We start from the raw sequence: 15,217 nt of genomic DNA, 5'->3' as shown, positions 1-15,217 counted from the left end.
CTCCTAAGGAGAAGTGGGAGATTGTGAGCAGCCCTATCTGAATTCCCCAGACATATTCAGCCCTACAGGACAAGTATCCCTGTTGCAATCAATTTAATAGTGGGAAGATGCATGGATGAAATCTAAATAGGATTGTGAAACCCACAGATAAATGCCAACCCTTGCCATCATTATCCACACCTCTCAAAAAGGCATGCTGGGAAGTCCTCTTTTTATTTATTGATTGATTTAATTTGATTTGATTTGTATATCGTCCTTCAGGGCCGTTCACATTAAAATAAAACACACATAACAAAACAAAATAAATACATCCAGATTATAATTAAAAACTAGATATCATTAAAAGCCAGGCTAAAAAGATGGGCCTTTAAGGCCCTCTGGAAGGCCTCCAAGGAAGATAAACACAAAAAGAGGACCCCCTTTAGTTTAGTACCTGCCTCCAATCCCATGGGGCCCAGTGTTCCCTCTAAGGCGTGAGCACACTCACAAGTTTTTGGATGTCCACTCAGTTAATTTTAGATCCCACTCAGGTTTAATCAGGAAGGTCCCATTCTGAATGCACATGCACATACACTGCTTTGATACTGCCACCCAGAACAAAACTCATTCCGCACACAGATGGAAACAATTAGAGAGGATACTGATGGGGCCCTCAAGGCTATCCATAGCAGTCATAAGACAATGGGACTATCTAGGTCCCTTAAGGTGATCCCTGTTATCGGTAATCATAAATAGCTGGTAGCTAGTGCAGCTAGAAGTCTGCTTTGACAAGGGAGCAGGAAGCAACAGGCCAAGGCCGCAAAAACCACTCCCCAGAGCAACCTGCTGCCAGACTCCATTGCTACTCATATGCTACCATCTTTTATTTCTGGACATGGCAGTTGTGGAGCCCAAAATTACCTTTCAGAGAGGCAGATCTGATCAGGGGGGCTGTCTGATCCTAACCCCTACTCCAGTGTAACCTCTATCATATAGCAAGATATCCTCTATCTAAAAGCAGTGGTGGTAGAAGTTGGTTCTGCTCGGTGGTGGACACTACTTGTGGAGAGGAAAATGAGATGCAGCTCATTCTCGCTCTCCTCGCTCCTGCCGCCTCATGCTCCCTCTCGCCTCACTGCAGGATTAAACTGAAGATCGCAGAATGGTATTCATCAGTCTGGGGATTGCAATCCCCAACTCAGCGGATAACAGCCTGTGTGCCCTGGGTTAACACCACGGCAAGGCAAGAGAGAGGACAAGGTGAGAGGGCCAAGCAGAGGCAGAAGAAGCTGAGGCTATGGCTCATTTTCTGCCCCACCCAAGCCCTGTCAGTACTGGTCGTCACTGGCTCCACCATGCATTCCTTTCTTTAAGCCTCCAAGGAAGGGGACTCAACGGTTTCCCTGAGAAGCTTAATCCCTCACTGAACATTTTACAGTCAGGAAGTTAATCTTGTCACTCTCATTCTTACCTGCTTCCCACTTTCTTCTCCTCATCGCTTTCGTATTCTGCAAGGATCAACTCTTCCTCATTCTGATCCAAGGGCTCCAAAGTGTCTGTCTCGCCCACATTAGACAAGATGTCCTTACTGAGCTGGAGCAGCTGCTCTGTCTCCTCCTCCTCAGTCCTCTGAAAGGAGTACAAGGGAACCAGCACTCATTCCAAGCCACCTCATCATCCTATCACGAAAGGCCATGCAACAGTGGGCAACTTCTTAAGAGAGGAGAGCTGGTCTTGTGGTAGCAAGCATGACTTGTCCCCTTAGCTAAGCAGGGTCTGCCCTGGTTGCATATGAATGGGAGAACAGAAGTATGAGCACTGTAAGATAGCAAGGGATAGAGCCGCTCTGGGAAGAGCAGAAGGTTCCAAGTTCCCTCTCTGGCTTCTTCAAGATAAGGCTGAGAGAGATTCCTGCCTAAAACTTTGGAGAAGTCACTGCCAGTCTGTGAAGAAAATACTAAGCTAGATAGACCAATGATCTGACTCAGTATATGGCAGCTTCCTATGTTCCTATATTCCTAACTTCTCTACTGTGTTGTCTCTCCTTGTCTTAAGGAGGCTATTATTAGACCACTTTTGAAGAAACCTGCATTAGAGCCCTCAGAGTTAGCTAGTTACAAACCCATTTCCCGTCTTCTGTGGTTGGGCAAGATGATTGAGCAGGTGGCCTCTCAGCTCCAGGCAGTTTTGGATGATGCAGATTTTCTAGACCCATTTCAAACCAGTTTTGGGGTGGGCTATGGGGTTGGGACTGCATTGGTCGGCCAGATGGATGATCTCCAATTGGCTATCAACAGAGGAAGTGTGACTCTACTGATCCTTTTGGATCTCACTGTGGCTTTCAATGCCATCAACCATGGTATCCTTCTGGGTCGCCTGAGGGAAGTGGGATTGGGTGACACTGTTTTACAGTGATTCTGTTCCTATCTCTTGCAGATTCTAAATAGTGTCACTTGGAGACTGCTGTTCTGCAAAGCGAGAACTAAAGTGTAGAGTTCCACAAGACTCCATACTGTCTCCAATGCTCTTTAACATTTACATGAAACCGCTAGGAGAGATTATCCGGAGGTTTGGTACAGGGTGTTATCGATATGTTGATGACAACCAGATCTACTTCTCCATGTCGACCTCATCATGAAATGGTATATCTTCCCTAAATTCCTGCCTGGAGGCAGTAATGGGCTGGATGAGGGATAACCAACTGAAGTTGAATCCAAATAAGACGGAGGTACTGACTGCAAGGGATAGGGTCAAGAGATGGTTTAGATTTGCCTGTTCTGGATGGGGTTATACTCCCCCTGAAAGATCGGGGATGTAGCTTGGGAGTGCTCCTGGATCCAAAACTCTCTCTGGTTTCTCAGGTTGAGTCAGTGGCCAGGAGCACTTTTTATCAGCTTCAGATGATACATCAGTTACGTCCATTTCTGGAGGTAAGTTACTTTAAAACTGAGGTACAATATGCTGGTAGCCTCCAGGCTCAACTACTGTAATGCACTCTACGTGGGGCTAACTTTGTACTACAATTGGTACAGAACGCAGCAGCCAGATTGGTCTCTGCGACAACTCGAAGGGATCACATAACAATGATTTTAAAAGAACTGCACTGGCTGCTGCTATGTTTCTAGGCGGAACACAAAGTGCTGGTTATTACCTATAAAGCCCTGAAGAGCTTAGGTCCATGGTACTTAAGGTAGTGCCTTCTTTGTCATGAACCCTGCCACCTATTACAATCTTCTGGAGAGGGCCAATTATGGTTGCCAGCGGGTCATTTGTGGCAACTCAGGACCAGGCTTCTTCTGTGACTGCCCCAGGCCTTTGGAATATGCTCCCTGTTTAAATAAGAGCATCTCCTTCTCTGTTTGTCTCCAGGAAGATCCTCAAGACGCACGTGTTCTCACAGGCTTTTAAATGGAATTAATTTTAATAATTACTTTTAATAATTTGTTTTATAAGATTGTTTTTATTGTGTTTTGTGGATTTTTAATCTGTTTTTACTTTTTAATCTTGTTTTAAATTTTTTACACCACCTAGAAATGTACATATCAGGCACTATAAAAATATGATAAATAAAATAAATATAATGTACAGGGAAAGAGAGATGTGAAAGATCATGCAATCAACACAACAATTTGTTTCAGTGCATCCAGTCCCAAGTGTATGTGCTCAGGAGCGCTTCATTCCCTACTCTTTGTCTGTCAGTCCATCCACGAGACTGTCAAGGCTTACTGTGGAGACAACCACAAGATGTTCAGTGCACATGGTTAGCATTTTGCTCTCAGCAAGTGAGTAGCCTTGAATAAAAGATATTTCCTTTTTCCAGGAGTTTCCTGAATTTGTGACTGCACACTACAGTGCTAAGCCAGAAGTCTAGGAAGCCACCCAGATTTTAGAATAATTTATGGAATTCACAGCCACAAGATCAGGCAATGGCCACTGGAACCAAGAGCTTTTAAAGAGGATTACAGTCATGGAAGATTGGCTAGTAGCCAAAGTAACTCAAAACAGCAGCTGACATCCAAACTAACTTTGTATGCACCAAATAAAATTTTGCATAGGCTATTTTTTGCCAATCTTTCCCTCTCCAGCCCTCTATGTCTCCTAAAAATATGTCCCTAAGCATCCCGCAGCCCTCAGGGATATATTTTTGGGAGACACAAAGGTAATTAGATACTGTTTAAATTGTGTTTTAATAGTTTTAACTTTTTAATTTTAATTGTTGAAATGTTTTAATCTTTTTATTGGTTGTTTTTATTGTCCTATAAACCGCCCAGAAAACTTGCATTTTGGGCGGTATAAAAATGTCATAGAAAGAAAGAAAGAAAGAAAGGAAGGAAGAAAGAAAGAAAGGAAGGGAGATCAGCAAAAGTCACCCCTCACCTGTTGTGCACACTGAATGTTAGTCTGGATGTCAGCCATTACCTCCACATTCAGAAACAGTGTACGTCTAATTGTGCACAGACTACACAATTAGACAGCAGCCACCACTTTCATGCCCTGCGTATGAACATCCAAGAGTAGCTAGCCAGCCACTGCTAGAAACAATACGCTGAACTACATACAGCCTTTGTCTGATTCTTATTTGATCGCAGCACTAAGCTCTTAATGGTTTTTCCGTTTGCCTACTTCTGTCTAGAACTCGACATGATTCCTCTGAAGTTTTCACTGGGGTCTTAAGATATGCCCCAAGAGAAAAATATGCGAAATAACATTTGTTTCATTAACTAACCAGAAACTTGTTTCTAACTGCAAACAAACCCTGCTGCTGTAAAATGCCAATAACCACAATAATTTGGGCACTTAGACATCAAGGATGATACCTCTGGCTCCGGGGTCAGCTCACCTTTCTTTTAGAGGCATACTTCAGCTGGACATTGTGGCGAATTTGCTCAAGGCGCTCTTCTCGCTTCTTTCTCCTGATCTGCTCTTCCTAAAGGAAGTGACAGCTTAAACATGAGCCCAATTCAGACATTATGCCGTACATGTGTTTGTGTGAATGACTTCACCTGTGTTCGTCTTAAAAATGAACCTGGACACAGGCTTTTCAAATGCATGGTACAGATAGGAAGTGTACTTCTGTACCTGCATTCAAACATAACATATAAGATAATCTGTGAATAGATCTGTACCTATGTACACTGTACACTCATTGCACAAATACTGAACGTAACATGTGAATGGGCCTCTGCAAGCACTGGAATTAAAACAAGAAAACACAGTTTGCAAGCTGTGGGTAGAGAATCTTGGGAAAAACTAATACAAACACATACACATGCCTTCAACTTTACAGGATTGTCCATCTCTTACTCACCCAGTGGTCATACTGAGTAAGAATAGATTATCAGCATAAAGCTTAGGGGTGGCACAGCAGTAACAAAAAAACCACACACACACACACACACACACACGCCACAGGTACTATCAAATATTTAAGAAGAATAGTGGCCAGCACTTTTAAGCCAATGCTTTTTAAATCAATAGTCACCTAAATGTTTTCGAAAAGAACTTTGAGCAAAGCCAAAATGTTATTACTCTGATGAAATGAGCTCTAATCCACAATTCACATGATCACCTTTAAGGTGCAAAAGACTCCATTGCTCCTGATAGTGCCTACAGTTTGGGGTTTGTCTTCCTTGCCACTGCAGAAATAGTCTCCCTTCTCTTCTTTAGGTCACAGATCTACAAATTTTGGCTGATTTCAGTAGTCAAGCCAAAAACTAGCGGATACCAGGATCTTGTCATAGCCAGCGTGGTGTAGTGGTTAGAGTGCTGGACTAGGACCGGGGAGACCCGAGTTCAAATCCACATTCAGCCATGATACTTGCTGGGTGACTCTGGGCCAGTCACTTCTCTCTCAGCCTAACCTACTTCACAGGGTTGTTGTGAGGAGAAACTTCAGTATGTAGTACTTAAGCTCCTCTGGGCTCTTTGGAGGAAGAGCAGGATATAAAATGTAAAAAATAAATAAAAATAAAAATAAAATTGTCCCTGGTCTTGTACTGTGTCCCACTGTGAGTTAAGGGATAATATCCTGCTCCAGGTTTGGAGCTCACAGAAGAGGAAGGGATCACCCCCGCAGTTGCAAAAATCCAGCATAACTTGGGGTCAATCCCCATCCTCATTCCAACCCCAAACTTGGTTAGGAACCTGCTCAGAAGGTGTGAAGAGGCAATACGAAATTAATTTGATTAAAAGAGGAGGAGTAAGGCTACAAGATCAAGACAATCACCACCTGCAAAAGATTCCTTTTCAGCTTAGAAGAATTCTAACCTCTGAATTCATTGCATAGATTTATCTTGCTCTGCAAAACAAGCAGCATATCTTTACCTTCAACCTTTGCACATTTTCCCGCTCTTCTTTCTTCTGAACAAACTGGGTGATCCAGTCTGGTTCCCCAGTCAAAGCCTGGCTGCCTAGAGGACCTGTGCTGCCCTTCTCAGTTTGCTTTTTCATATCATTCTCATTATGTTCTATTTCAAGGAGCTGGGCCTCTTCTTTTCTCTTTTTTTCTTCAAAGTCTCGGAGCCACGAGAGAGCTCCGCAAATGAGACTCAGGGATTTCCCCTTTAAAATAAAAATAAAAATGAAGTTAAGAGGAATTAAGAAAATCATTATTTCAAAGTCTAGCCAGGACATTTGGAAAAAAGAAAAAACGAAGTTCTTCAGCACTGAAGTTCCCATCAATTTTAATTATTAGCTGCCAGCCAGCTATTCACATGCGTAAAACAGCAATTACCCCAAACTGGATCTCTGAGTGGCAAAGTATGCCACTATTTCTTGCCTCCCTTTCAGCCGGCTGCTTCTTCCACTTCCCTTCCCTTCAGCTTTTGCCTCTAACTTCACAGTCTCTCCTTTGGACTGCAATGTGTCCATTTCTTTAGGCATGTGAAGCTTATGGGATTCATTAAGCAGCTTAATATCGACTTACTGTGCCAGTAGGACTCTCAAATATACCAATCTTTCCAGCTTCCAAGACCTGATAAAGTTTAGCCATGAATTCTTCTTGAATGGGATATGGTGTAAAAGGAAACGGAAAGTTCATTTTGGTCCTTTCCTGGATTTCCTCTGCCATCTTCTGTAATGAAAAAGAAACACACACACACCCAATATATTACTATGATATTATAACAATGAATGATAACTATGGATTATCTTACCCCTTGACTATAAACTTATCATTTTATAAGAGCAGGCTACAGGGACATAAAAAAAAATTCCTATAGGAAAATATTGCAAGATCTCATCTCACGGGCAGCCCACAATGTCTATAACTGCAATTGTCCTAATAACTCCAGCCATAAATTTGCAATAACTGACTAAACCAAGTGCCTGCAGGGCATCTAAGCCATGTTAAAGCTATTCCACAGGGTCCAAATTTAGCCTCTAAATAGGCTCAAATTTGTATGCAGCGTTCCATAGGGTGAGCTGCATATTCAAATTTATTTGTTTTGGTGTATATCCTGCTCACCTCCTAAGGCGCAGGGAGCAGGGAAATGCTTGACTAACTAGCAGAAGCTTTCCCCGACCTATCAACCAACCAATCCTTCCCTGTGCATCTGAGCATGCTCAGAAGCATTGGAGCATGCTCAGTATGGTCAAATGAAGCGCCTTTTCGTTTTCTGCCCAAAACCCCGCTCAGATTTTCATTCCTGTTTAAAATATCAAAGAAAGGCAATCCAGGTTCTGCAGAAAAACATCAGATGTGGTTGCATGTGCAATTTTGTAACAAAATTACTCTGAAACATAAAAAATAATGACTACAATAGTGCATCCAAAGGACAAATGCTAATTCCTATGAAATGCCTGGAGAACTGGCAAGAAGAGAGCATGCTCAGTCTCTCCAGCTGAAGCCAGTGCCCATACCCGGAAGGTCAATCCATCAACGACTGACATCTTGAATGCTGGCAAGAAGAGAGCATGCTCAGTCTTTCCGAAACCTGTCAGACGCTCTTACCCTTGTTAAGAACTTCAGAATTAGTAAAGAGACTTGCGTACTCCACAATTAACTGCATCTGTCATGTCCCCTTATGAGCAGGTGAGGAGCTGTCATTGTGTGCTGTTGCGGCAGAGTCACTGCTGCTTGCACGCACAGGTCCTGAGTTCCATTCCTGCACTGGGCTCCCATCAGTTTCCAGGGACCATGCTTCCACTCCTGGGCAGGGACTCAGCAGTTCCCACTCCCCCGCCCCTTCTCAACTCAGATGGGTGCTCCTTTCTGAAGGACTCTCAGTGTTCAGCACCCTCTTATATTCCACCAACCTCACACAGATTTCAACCAGGCGGGCTTTTCTGATGGGTCCTCATCACTGATGCACGAGGCTGTCAGTTGTCCCTATCCCTGTCAGATTGTACCACCCACAACATATTTCCTGGACACAGATTCAGCTATTAGAGGTGTGGTTACTCACAGCACAGGTGTTTAGTAATTTGGACAGGGGCAGAAAACGTTCTGTGCGTCTAGGGAACATGCCCAAGCCTAATCAACTGTGCAGCTTTGCTAACTGCATCTGTCACATCTAGAGATGTGATTGTGGTCGCTAAGAGTGGGCACTGACTTGACTGCACAGCGGCACTTAATCAATCAATTTATGGCTGCTGCTGAGGTCTCCTCACGGACTGACTAGAGAGAGGTGAAGAGGACTCGGCGGGCTTGGGTGGCGTAACCATCGCGTAAAGCCCGTAGACGCGTCTTCCTGGGACACCTGAAAGAATGAAGGGGCGTCGCGATTTTTCTCCCTTTGGGGGCAGAGAAGTTTCGTGTTTGTTGCCAACGCCCAGGCAAAAGGCACAGAAGCTGGGAAGAGGGGGGACAGGGAGCCCTCGGTGCAGCCATGTTGGCAGGGGGACGGGACGGCGGGAAGCGACTGTCGCTGCTGCAGGAGCAGCAGCAGCTGCCTACACCGTCCTAAAGGGCAAGGCCCCCTCGCTCGCTCAATCGCCTCCCCTTCCGCAGGCAGCTCCTCGCTCAGCTTCCCGCCAACTTCCGCAAAGGGCAGCCTTGGCTCGGGGGCCGGTGCTGCTGCCTGCTGCTGCTGCGAGAGCTCTTCCATTCCAAGCAGGGGCGGGGCCTCTGCCGGCGACACGTGCCTGCCTCTCTCCTGGGAGCCGGGGCACTTTGGGGCGTGTGGCTGCTGCCTCCAAGGCGGGCCATCCGAAGTCTTGCCAAGGTGGTCCCTGGGGCTTGACTCCCAAGCAAACGTGCAGTCCGGCTGAGAGAGGGCGTGAGCGAGCCCGCTCCACACCGGACGGTCTGCAGTCTGAAGGCTAGAAAGACGCTGCGCCAGGGCTGTGTGGGAGAGGAGGAGTCTCCTTCCCCTGCCTGAAGGGGGTGCGGGGAGAGGAATGTGGCCGAGAGAGAAGAAGAAGCACGGCTTGCTCAGGAAAGAAGTCCTCTGAGGAAGGGAGAGATCCCCCTTTGCAGAAGCCACGGGTGGGATGGGACGGGACGGAGCCCACGGCCGCCGCCTTCCCTCTCTCATGTCCTTAAAGTCCTTAACCGGGTCCGACTCCTCCACCCGTTTGGGCTCCCACTGGAAACCATTGCTAGTATTTCAGTGCAGGTGTTACGGGCACGCTTGATCTGCATCACTCCCCCCCCCCGCGTGAATCTACTTTCCTCTCCTGTTTAGCTCACAGGCTGTTGTGTCCCATAGCAATAGCAATAGCACTTACATTTATATACAGCTCTATAGCCGTAGCTCTCTAAGCAGTTTACAATGATTTAGCATATTGCCCCCCAACATTCTGGGTACTCATTTTACCGACCTCGGAAGGATGGAAGGCTGAGTCAACCTTGAGCCCCTGGTCAGGATCGAACTTGTAACCTTCTGGTTACAGGGCGGCAGTTTTACCACTGCGCCACCAGGGGCTCCATAGTCCTTTGCCTCTACTGCTTACTCTCCCCTTCCTCCTTCTTCTCTGTTTCCTGCTGTACAGGTGTGTGTACATGTGCACACCCATCCCTGCAGTTGAAGATAACACTCTATGCCGTTATTGTTTTTTTTATAACAACAATTTTCAACAAAAATGTTCTCAAAGCAATTTACATAGAGAGAAAAAGAACGTCGAGGGAATGTTTCCCTATGCCCAAAGGGCTCACACAGTCTAAAGCAAAACACAAGGTAGGAACCAGCAACAGATACTGGAGGACCAGTTGCCCCCCCCACCCCTATAAAGAGAATCACCAGTTTGAAAGGTGTCTCTTTGTCTAGTTAGCAGGGGTAATAATTATCCCCCCAGATTCTTTGTTGTTTTTCCTGTGTGGTAGGTTTGGCAGAAAGACAAACACCTGGACCAAAGTGACCACCGAACTGGACAGGGATCCTAGTAAGAGAGATGGTATCCTCACACACACACACACTTCAACCACTGAGCCTTTGTTGGTGCTGCACTGAGCACCCTGGCAGACATAGCTGAGAGAGACGGAGGGTTCCTTCCACTTGTCAGCCTGGTCTAAGGCCAGCTTTAGCTACTACACTATAATAACTTTTAAAGAGAGAGACACTATATCTCTTCTGTGTCTCTTGGGGTGCAGCATGCATGTGCAGGCCCTTTGGGGTGTGGGGCGCAGGGTTACATATATTATGTTCTTAGCCCACTGTGCAGTCCTTCGGGGTGCAATACAAAAGGGAGAGAACAGATAGTGGGCAGTGCTATATTCTGGCACTGTTTATGTCTCTCCATGCAAAACGGCGCCCTGGACAACCACCTAGATCTTCCTGGCCCTGCTTTTAATGGTCCTTTTGCTTGGAGATTCTCTGTGTTCTTAAAACGTGTAAAGTTTTATTTTTAGTGAACTGTGACTCGCAGAAAGACAGCCCGAGTTCTCTTGGAAGATTCACATTTGAAAGGCAGGGTATACATCTTTTAAAAACATATTCCAAAGTGCAACTCCCATCATTTCCACCCATCGTGGCCAAAGGCACCTCTGGAGTGTGTGTGTTGGTGTGCGCACACGTGTTTTATGATCTATAGTGGCACATCATAATCTCTCAGTCTAACCTACCTCACAGGATGTTGTGAGGATAAAAATAAGCATGTACACAGCTCTGAGCTCCTCAGAGGAAGAGCGGAATATAAATGTGAAAATTAATTAATTAATTAAACAATCAATCAGATGTGATTTTTTTTATTTACAACCCAAGGTCAGCAAAACTTGACACTGATTGATTGATTGATTGATTGATTGACGTGCGCACACTGCCTTGATACTGCCGCCTAGAACAAACTTATTCCACTCAGTTTTTAAAAATTAGAGGGGGGTGCCAATTTATAGTTGCAGGTGGGCACCAGCCCTGCAGGTGGGCTTTCCTGATGGCTTTTCTGATGGGTCCTCTTTTCTGATGCACTAGCTGTCAGTTTTCCCTGTCCCTGTCAGATTGCACTACCACGGTCATTTAAACATTTTGAACTCCTTACTTTTGAGTGGTTGTGAAGGCTTAGTCTTTTGCTGGCAGTTTGGACATTGTTGTGCAGTATACAAGAGCTGGACATGTGATCACACAGCTGCCAATTTCTATTGAACTCAATAAATCAATGACTTTTGTTACACACACACGTTTTTTAATAATCCCATAGTTCTTTATTCTTTATTGTCATCACCACTGCAATAGAGAGAGCACAGAGACAAGACATCAGCGGTGCAAGAACTGTTTGCAGATTTCCTGGCTCACCTGCATGAGCCACACTCAGCCTTCTCCTCCTGGATGGGAAGTGAAAGGCTGATGCCTCTCTCGTGCTGTACCTACGTGGATTGCTCTTTGGCTCTGTAGTCAACAGACGAAACCACCCCAAAACTTGGTGGAAACGGGTCCTGGAATGGGGCTGCAGATATACCATGATGCATCATAGAATGGACTTCTCTCTAAAGTGTTGGACTTTAGTACCCAGGTTAACAGAACTCCCTACCTCACCCCTTATTAAGGGTAACTGGAGAGGTCCATCTCCAGTTACCACCAGTACGTCTGAACCGGGCCTTTTCTGTAGCTGCTCCTGGCCTATGGAATGCACTCCCAGCAGATATCCACAGTTTAGGCTCACTGTTGGCCTCTAAGAGAGCCCTAAAGCCTTGTTTGGCCTGGCCTTCCAAAGTTTTTTAAAATTATGTTTTAAAGTATTGTAATTGGTTTTAAAAGGTTTTGAATTGTTTTTATTTTTATTTATTTATTTATTTATTTTGTTATTTTGAGCACTATATTTTAAATGAGTCTGTGTTTTTATGTATTTTTAAACTTGTTGTATACCACTCAGAGCCTGGTTGGATGAGCTGGGCGGGGTTGGTCACTCTCAGCTCTGTCCTCCAGGTTTCCAGATCATGCAACAGCCCCACCTCAAAGGTCAGGGAGGGGGCGTTGCAGTCATCTATTGAGAGATCCTCCCCATTTCCAGGTGCCCGGTCAGGCAATCTCAGAATTTCGAGTGTCTGTCCTTGAAGGTGGGCTTCCGAGATAGGCTGGGGATTCTGTTGGTGTACCGACCACCCCGCTGCACTTCAGTCTCCCTACCTGAGCTGGCGGGGGTGGTCTCGGAGGTGGCTTTGGGTTCCCCCAGGCTTATTGCTTTGAGGGATTTCAATGTCCATGCTGAGACCTCCCCTAGTGGGTGCGTCTCAGGATTTCATGGCCTCCATGACAACCATGGGCTTGTCTCAGTTGGTATCGGACCTTACCCACATCGCAGGACATACTCAGGATCTGTTTTTTGTCTACTGGGGAATAAATGAACTGGAGGTGGAGGAGTTGGAGATAACTCCCTTGTCATGGACAGATCATCATCTGGTGGGGTTTACTCTGACTGCTCCTTCTGCCCTCTGCAGGGGTTGTGAACCAATTAGAATGGTCCGCCAATTAGAACCAATTGGGTTGTGAACCAATTAGAATGGTCCACCCCCGGAGGTTTATGGATCCGCCTGGATTCCAGACGGCCCTTGGGGAATTTCCAGTGTCCAGAGCTGCTGACCCTGTCGAGCATAGGCGAATCTAGAGTGGGGCAGCCAGGGCACGTGCTCCCCCACCCCCTCCCCAATTCATGATTTAAAATTTAAAAAAAAAAAAAAAAAACAGGTAGCCCCTTCGGGGGGCTTCCTAAAGGCCATGGGGTGTCTGCAAGGGTTCCCCCTCCCCCTGCCGGCCTCTTACATCACCGCCACAGCCCGTCCCAGTCTGATTTTCAGACCTGTTCAGGCCTACAAAGATCAGTGCAGTGGCCATTCTGGAGGTCGTCGCACATGCTCAGAAGGCCTCTGCGAGGCCTGGCAAGGCCTAGAAAACCTCACAGGGGCCATTTGAGCATGTGCAGTGGCCATTTTTTTAGCATTTAAAAATGGCTGCTGCAAATGCTCAAATGGCCTCTACAAGGCCCTAGTCTAGTTTTTTCCCTGATCTAGGGAGTTGGAAGAATTGAACTTGAACTTGGCAATGGACCCAAGCATTTAAAAAACAGATATAAATGGCACTAAAGTAAGTGGACAAAACATCCCTTAAAAAGACAATGTTGGTTTAATACCTTGTAAGCTGGCAAAACTGAAGGGTGCAGGACAGTGAGGCAAGGAATAAAATGAAAATATTCACTCACATGCTGTTTAATTCTCTATATACAGAGCTCTATGCTTATCTGCATATTTGTCAAGCAATCTGATTATAAGGTGTGTGACATTTCAGACTTGGAAAGTGCTTGCCTTTAACTTGTGTGATGCTTTAAAAAAAAAACCAAAAACTGCTGTAAGAATTCGCACCCAGAAATGTTGCATTTGCAATGTATTGCCATCCCTGTGTTATGCAGTCTTACCATACTGATAAATGGCTTGTCTTTTGAAATAAGTGGTTAATGTGCTGCAAATTATTCCCTTCAATTTAGCTGAGTTGTACTCGGGTTTTTATTGCCTGTGCATCCCAAGTAGATTTGCTCAAGTTTCCTTGCCTTCTAAAAAAGTTATACGTTAGCATGTCTTCTTTAAAAAAATCAAAGCAACTCCCTTTTTACTTTGAACACAATTGTTTTTAAAATACACATTGAATAGTCATGTTGTGATTCTGGCACATAGAACCACAGCAATAAACATGCTTTCAGCTGATTAAAGGAGAGCAATGCCTCAGCTGTGCTAAAGACCCCTGTGGAAGGGGCCAAAGATAACAAGGATCCACTCTGCTGCAGACGTCAGTTTCTTCTTAAAAGGTTATTTAATATTAATTATAGTTCTTCATTGCACTTGATAGAATCCAGCATGCGTAGGACAAGGGTTGTGGAATTACATCTAATCTGGATTGTGGCCACAATCTTTTAAGACTATGACATAAAGAACTCCTACCCAACAGATTGACTTAATGCAGCCCAATCCTATGTGTTTGCTTCCTCAGAAGTAAGTCCCACTTTGTTTAAACAGACTTACTTTCAAGTAAGTGCCCACAGGATTGCAGCTTTAGCAGCAAGAACACTGCAAACTAAGTAACTAGCTTGTTTACTGAGAAAATGGCTCAAGGATCCAAACAGTAACCTAAAAAAACAAGGCTCAGTCAAGTTCAAATAAGCTAAGGCTATTCTGCCCAGGTCTTTATCAGATCTTTTAAATTCAGTATTAAACAAAATGCAAAGGATTAAGGCAAACATTCTGGATACACTTTCAAGCAGAGAACAGAAACCAAGCCTACTATTGTGAAGATAATTCTACTTGGTAACTAATATTTCTAGTCCTTGAACGACTTAGCTACACAATAAACAAGTCAGGTTTATCCCAGTTTAACATAATATCCCAGGAGAGTCTTGGGCACTGTAGTCTGAGGAGGGTGCTAGAAATCTGGAGATCCTTACCACACACACCAGTCATGATCAGCACAGGTGGAGGAGTGTGTGTTGATAAATGAGTCACAGGTGTGGTTTTCCCACTCGCTGCTTCCTGCCACCATGCTAACCTCGGTGAACAGGCTACTCATTTGCCTAGGCAGGGGAACAGGGTGAATGAGTAGCCCGTGCAATTGGAATAAACATGGCGGTGGGAGGAGGCAAGGCAAAAAGTGGGCGGAGTGGGAATAAGCCACACCTGCAACTCCTTTACCACTGCTCTGCTCTGCCTCCACCAGCTGCTACTGACACTGATTCACACACAGAACAACAAATGTTTGTGGTTCAAAGAACCTTTGAAAAAATGGCTTCTCTGGGATAGAGCAGAAGTGGAATTGTGCTTTGAAGTCCTGCGCAATAGTCTTAATATTCCCCTCTCTCACCTCAAAGTTATGAATGATCCAAC

At 45.1% G+C, this 15,217-nt stretch overlaps 1 protein-coding gene and 1 long non-coding RNA gene across 5 annotated transcripts in view; one reads left to right on the top strand and one right to left on the bottom strand.

Moving 5' to 3' along the window:
• DDX11 (DEAD/H-box helicase 11) overlaps window positions 1-8,255 on the bottom strand; it is a 54,675-nt gene extending 46,420 nt beyond the window's left edge. The window contains exons 1-5 of one of the 4 annotated variants that reach the window (XM_053255284.1): window positions 8,236-8,255; window positions 6,905-7,051; window positions 6,304-6,540; window positions 4,820-4,906; window positions 1,451-1,608 (exon numbers count right to left, since the gene is read on the bottom strand). In XM_053255284.1, the coding sequence (XP_053111259.1) occupies window positions 1,451-1,608; window positions 4,820-4,906; window positions 6,304-6,540; window positions 6,905-7,048 (626 nt within the window). In that variant the 5' untranslated portion in view covers window positions 7,049-7,051; window positions 8,236-8,255. Of the gene's footprint in view, window positions 1-1,450; window positions 1,609-4,819; window positions 4,907-6,303; window positions 6,541-6,904; window positions 7,052-7,444; window positions 7,536-7,930; window positions 7,951-7,971; window positions 8,162-8,235 lie in introns of those variants that run through there. The other 3 variants (XM_053255281.1, XM_053255283.1, XM_053255282.1) reach the window with 3 other exon arrangements.
• Window positions 8,256-9,950: 1,695 nt separating this feature from the next.
• Window positions 9,951-11,895, top strand: LOC128328292 (uncharacterized). The gene is made up of 3 exons (XR_008309121.1): window positions 9,951-10,097; window positions 10,244-10,302; window positions 11,589-11,895. It is a non-coding gene; the product is annotated as an uncharacterized LOC128328292 (long non-coding RNA).
• Window positions 11,896-15,217: the final 3,322 nt, after the last annotated feature.

The sequence above is a fragment of the Hemicordylus capensis genome, chromosome 5 (genome assembly GCF_027244095.1).
Source record: "Hemicordylus capensis ecotype Gifberg chromosome 5, rHemCap1.1.pri, whole genome shotgun sequence".
In the NCBI taxonomy this organism is placed as follows: domain Eukaryota; kingdom Metazoa; phylum Chordata; class Lepidosauria; order Squamata; family Cordylidae; genus Hemicordylus; species Hemicordylus capensis.
The sequence above is the reverse complement of the archived record's forward strand: the minus strand, read 5'-3'. Positions and strand labels throughout refer to the sequence as shown.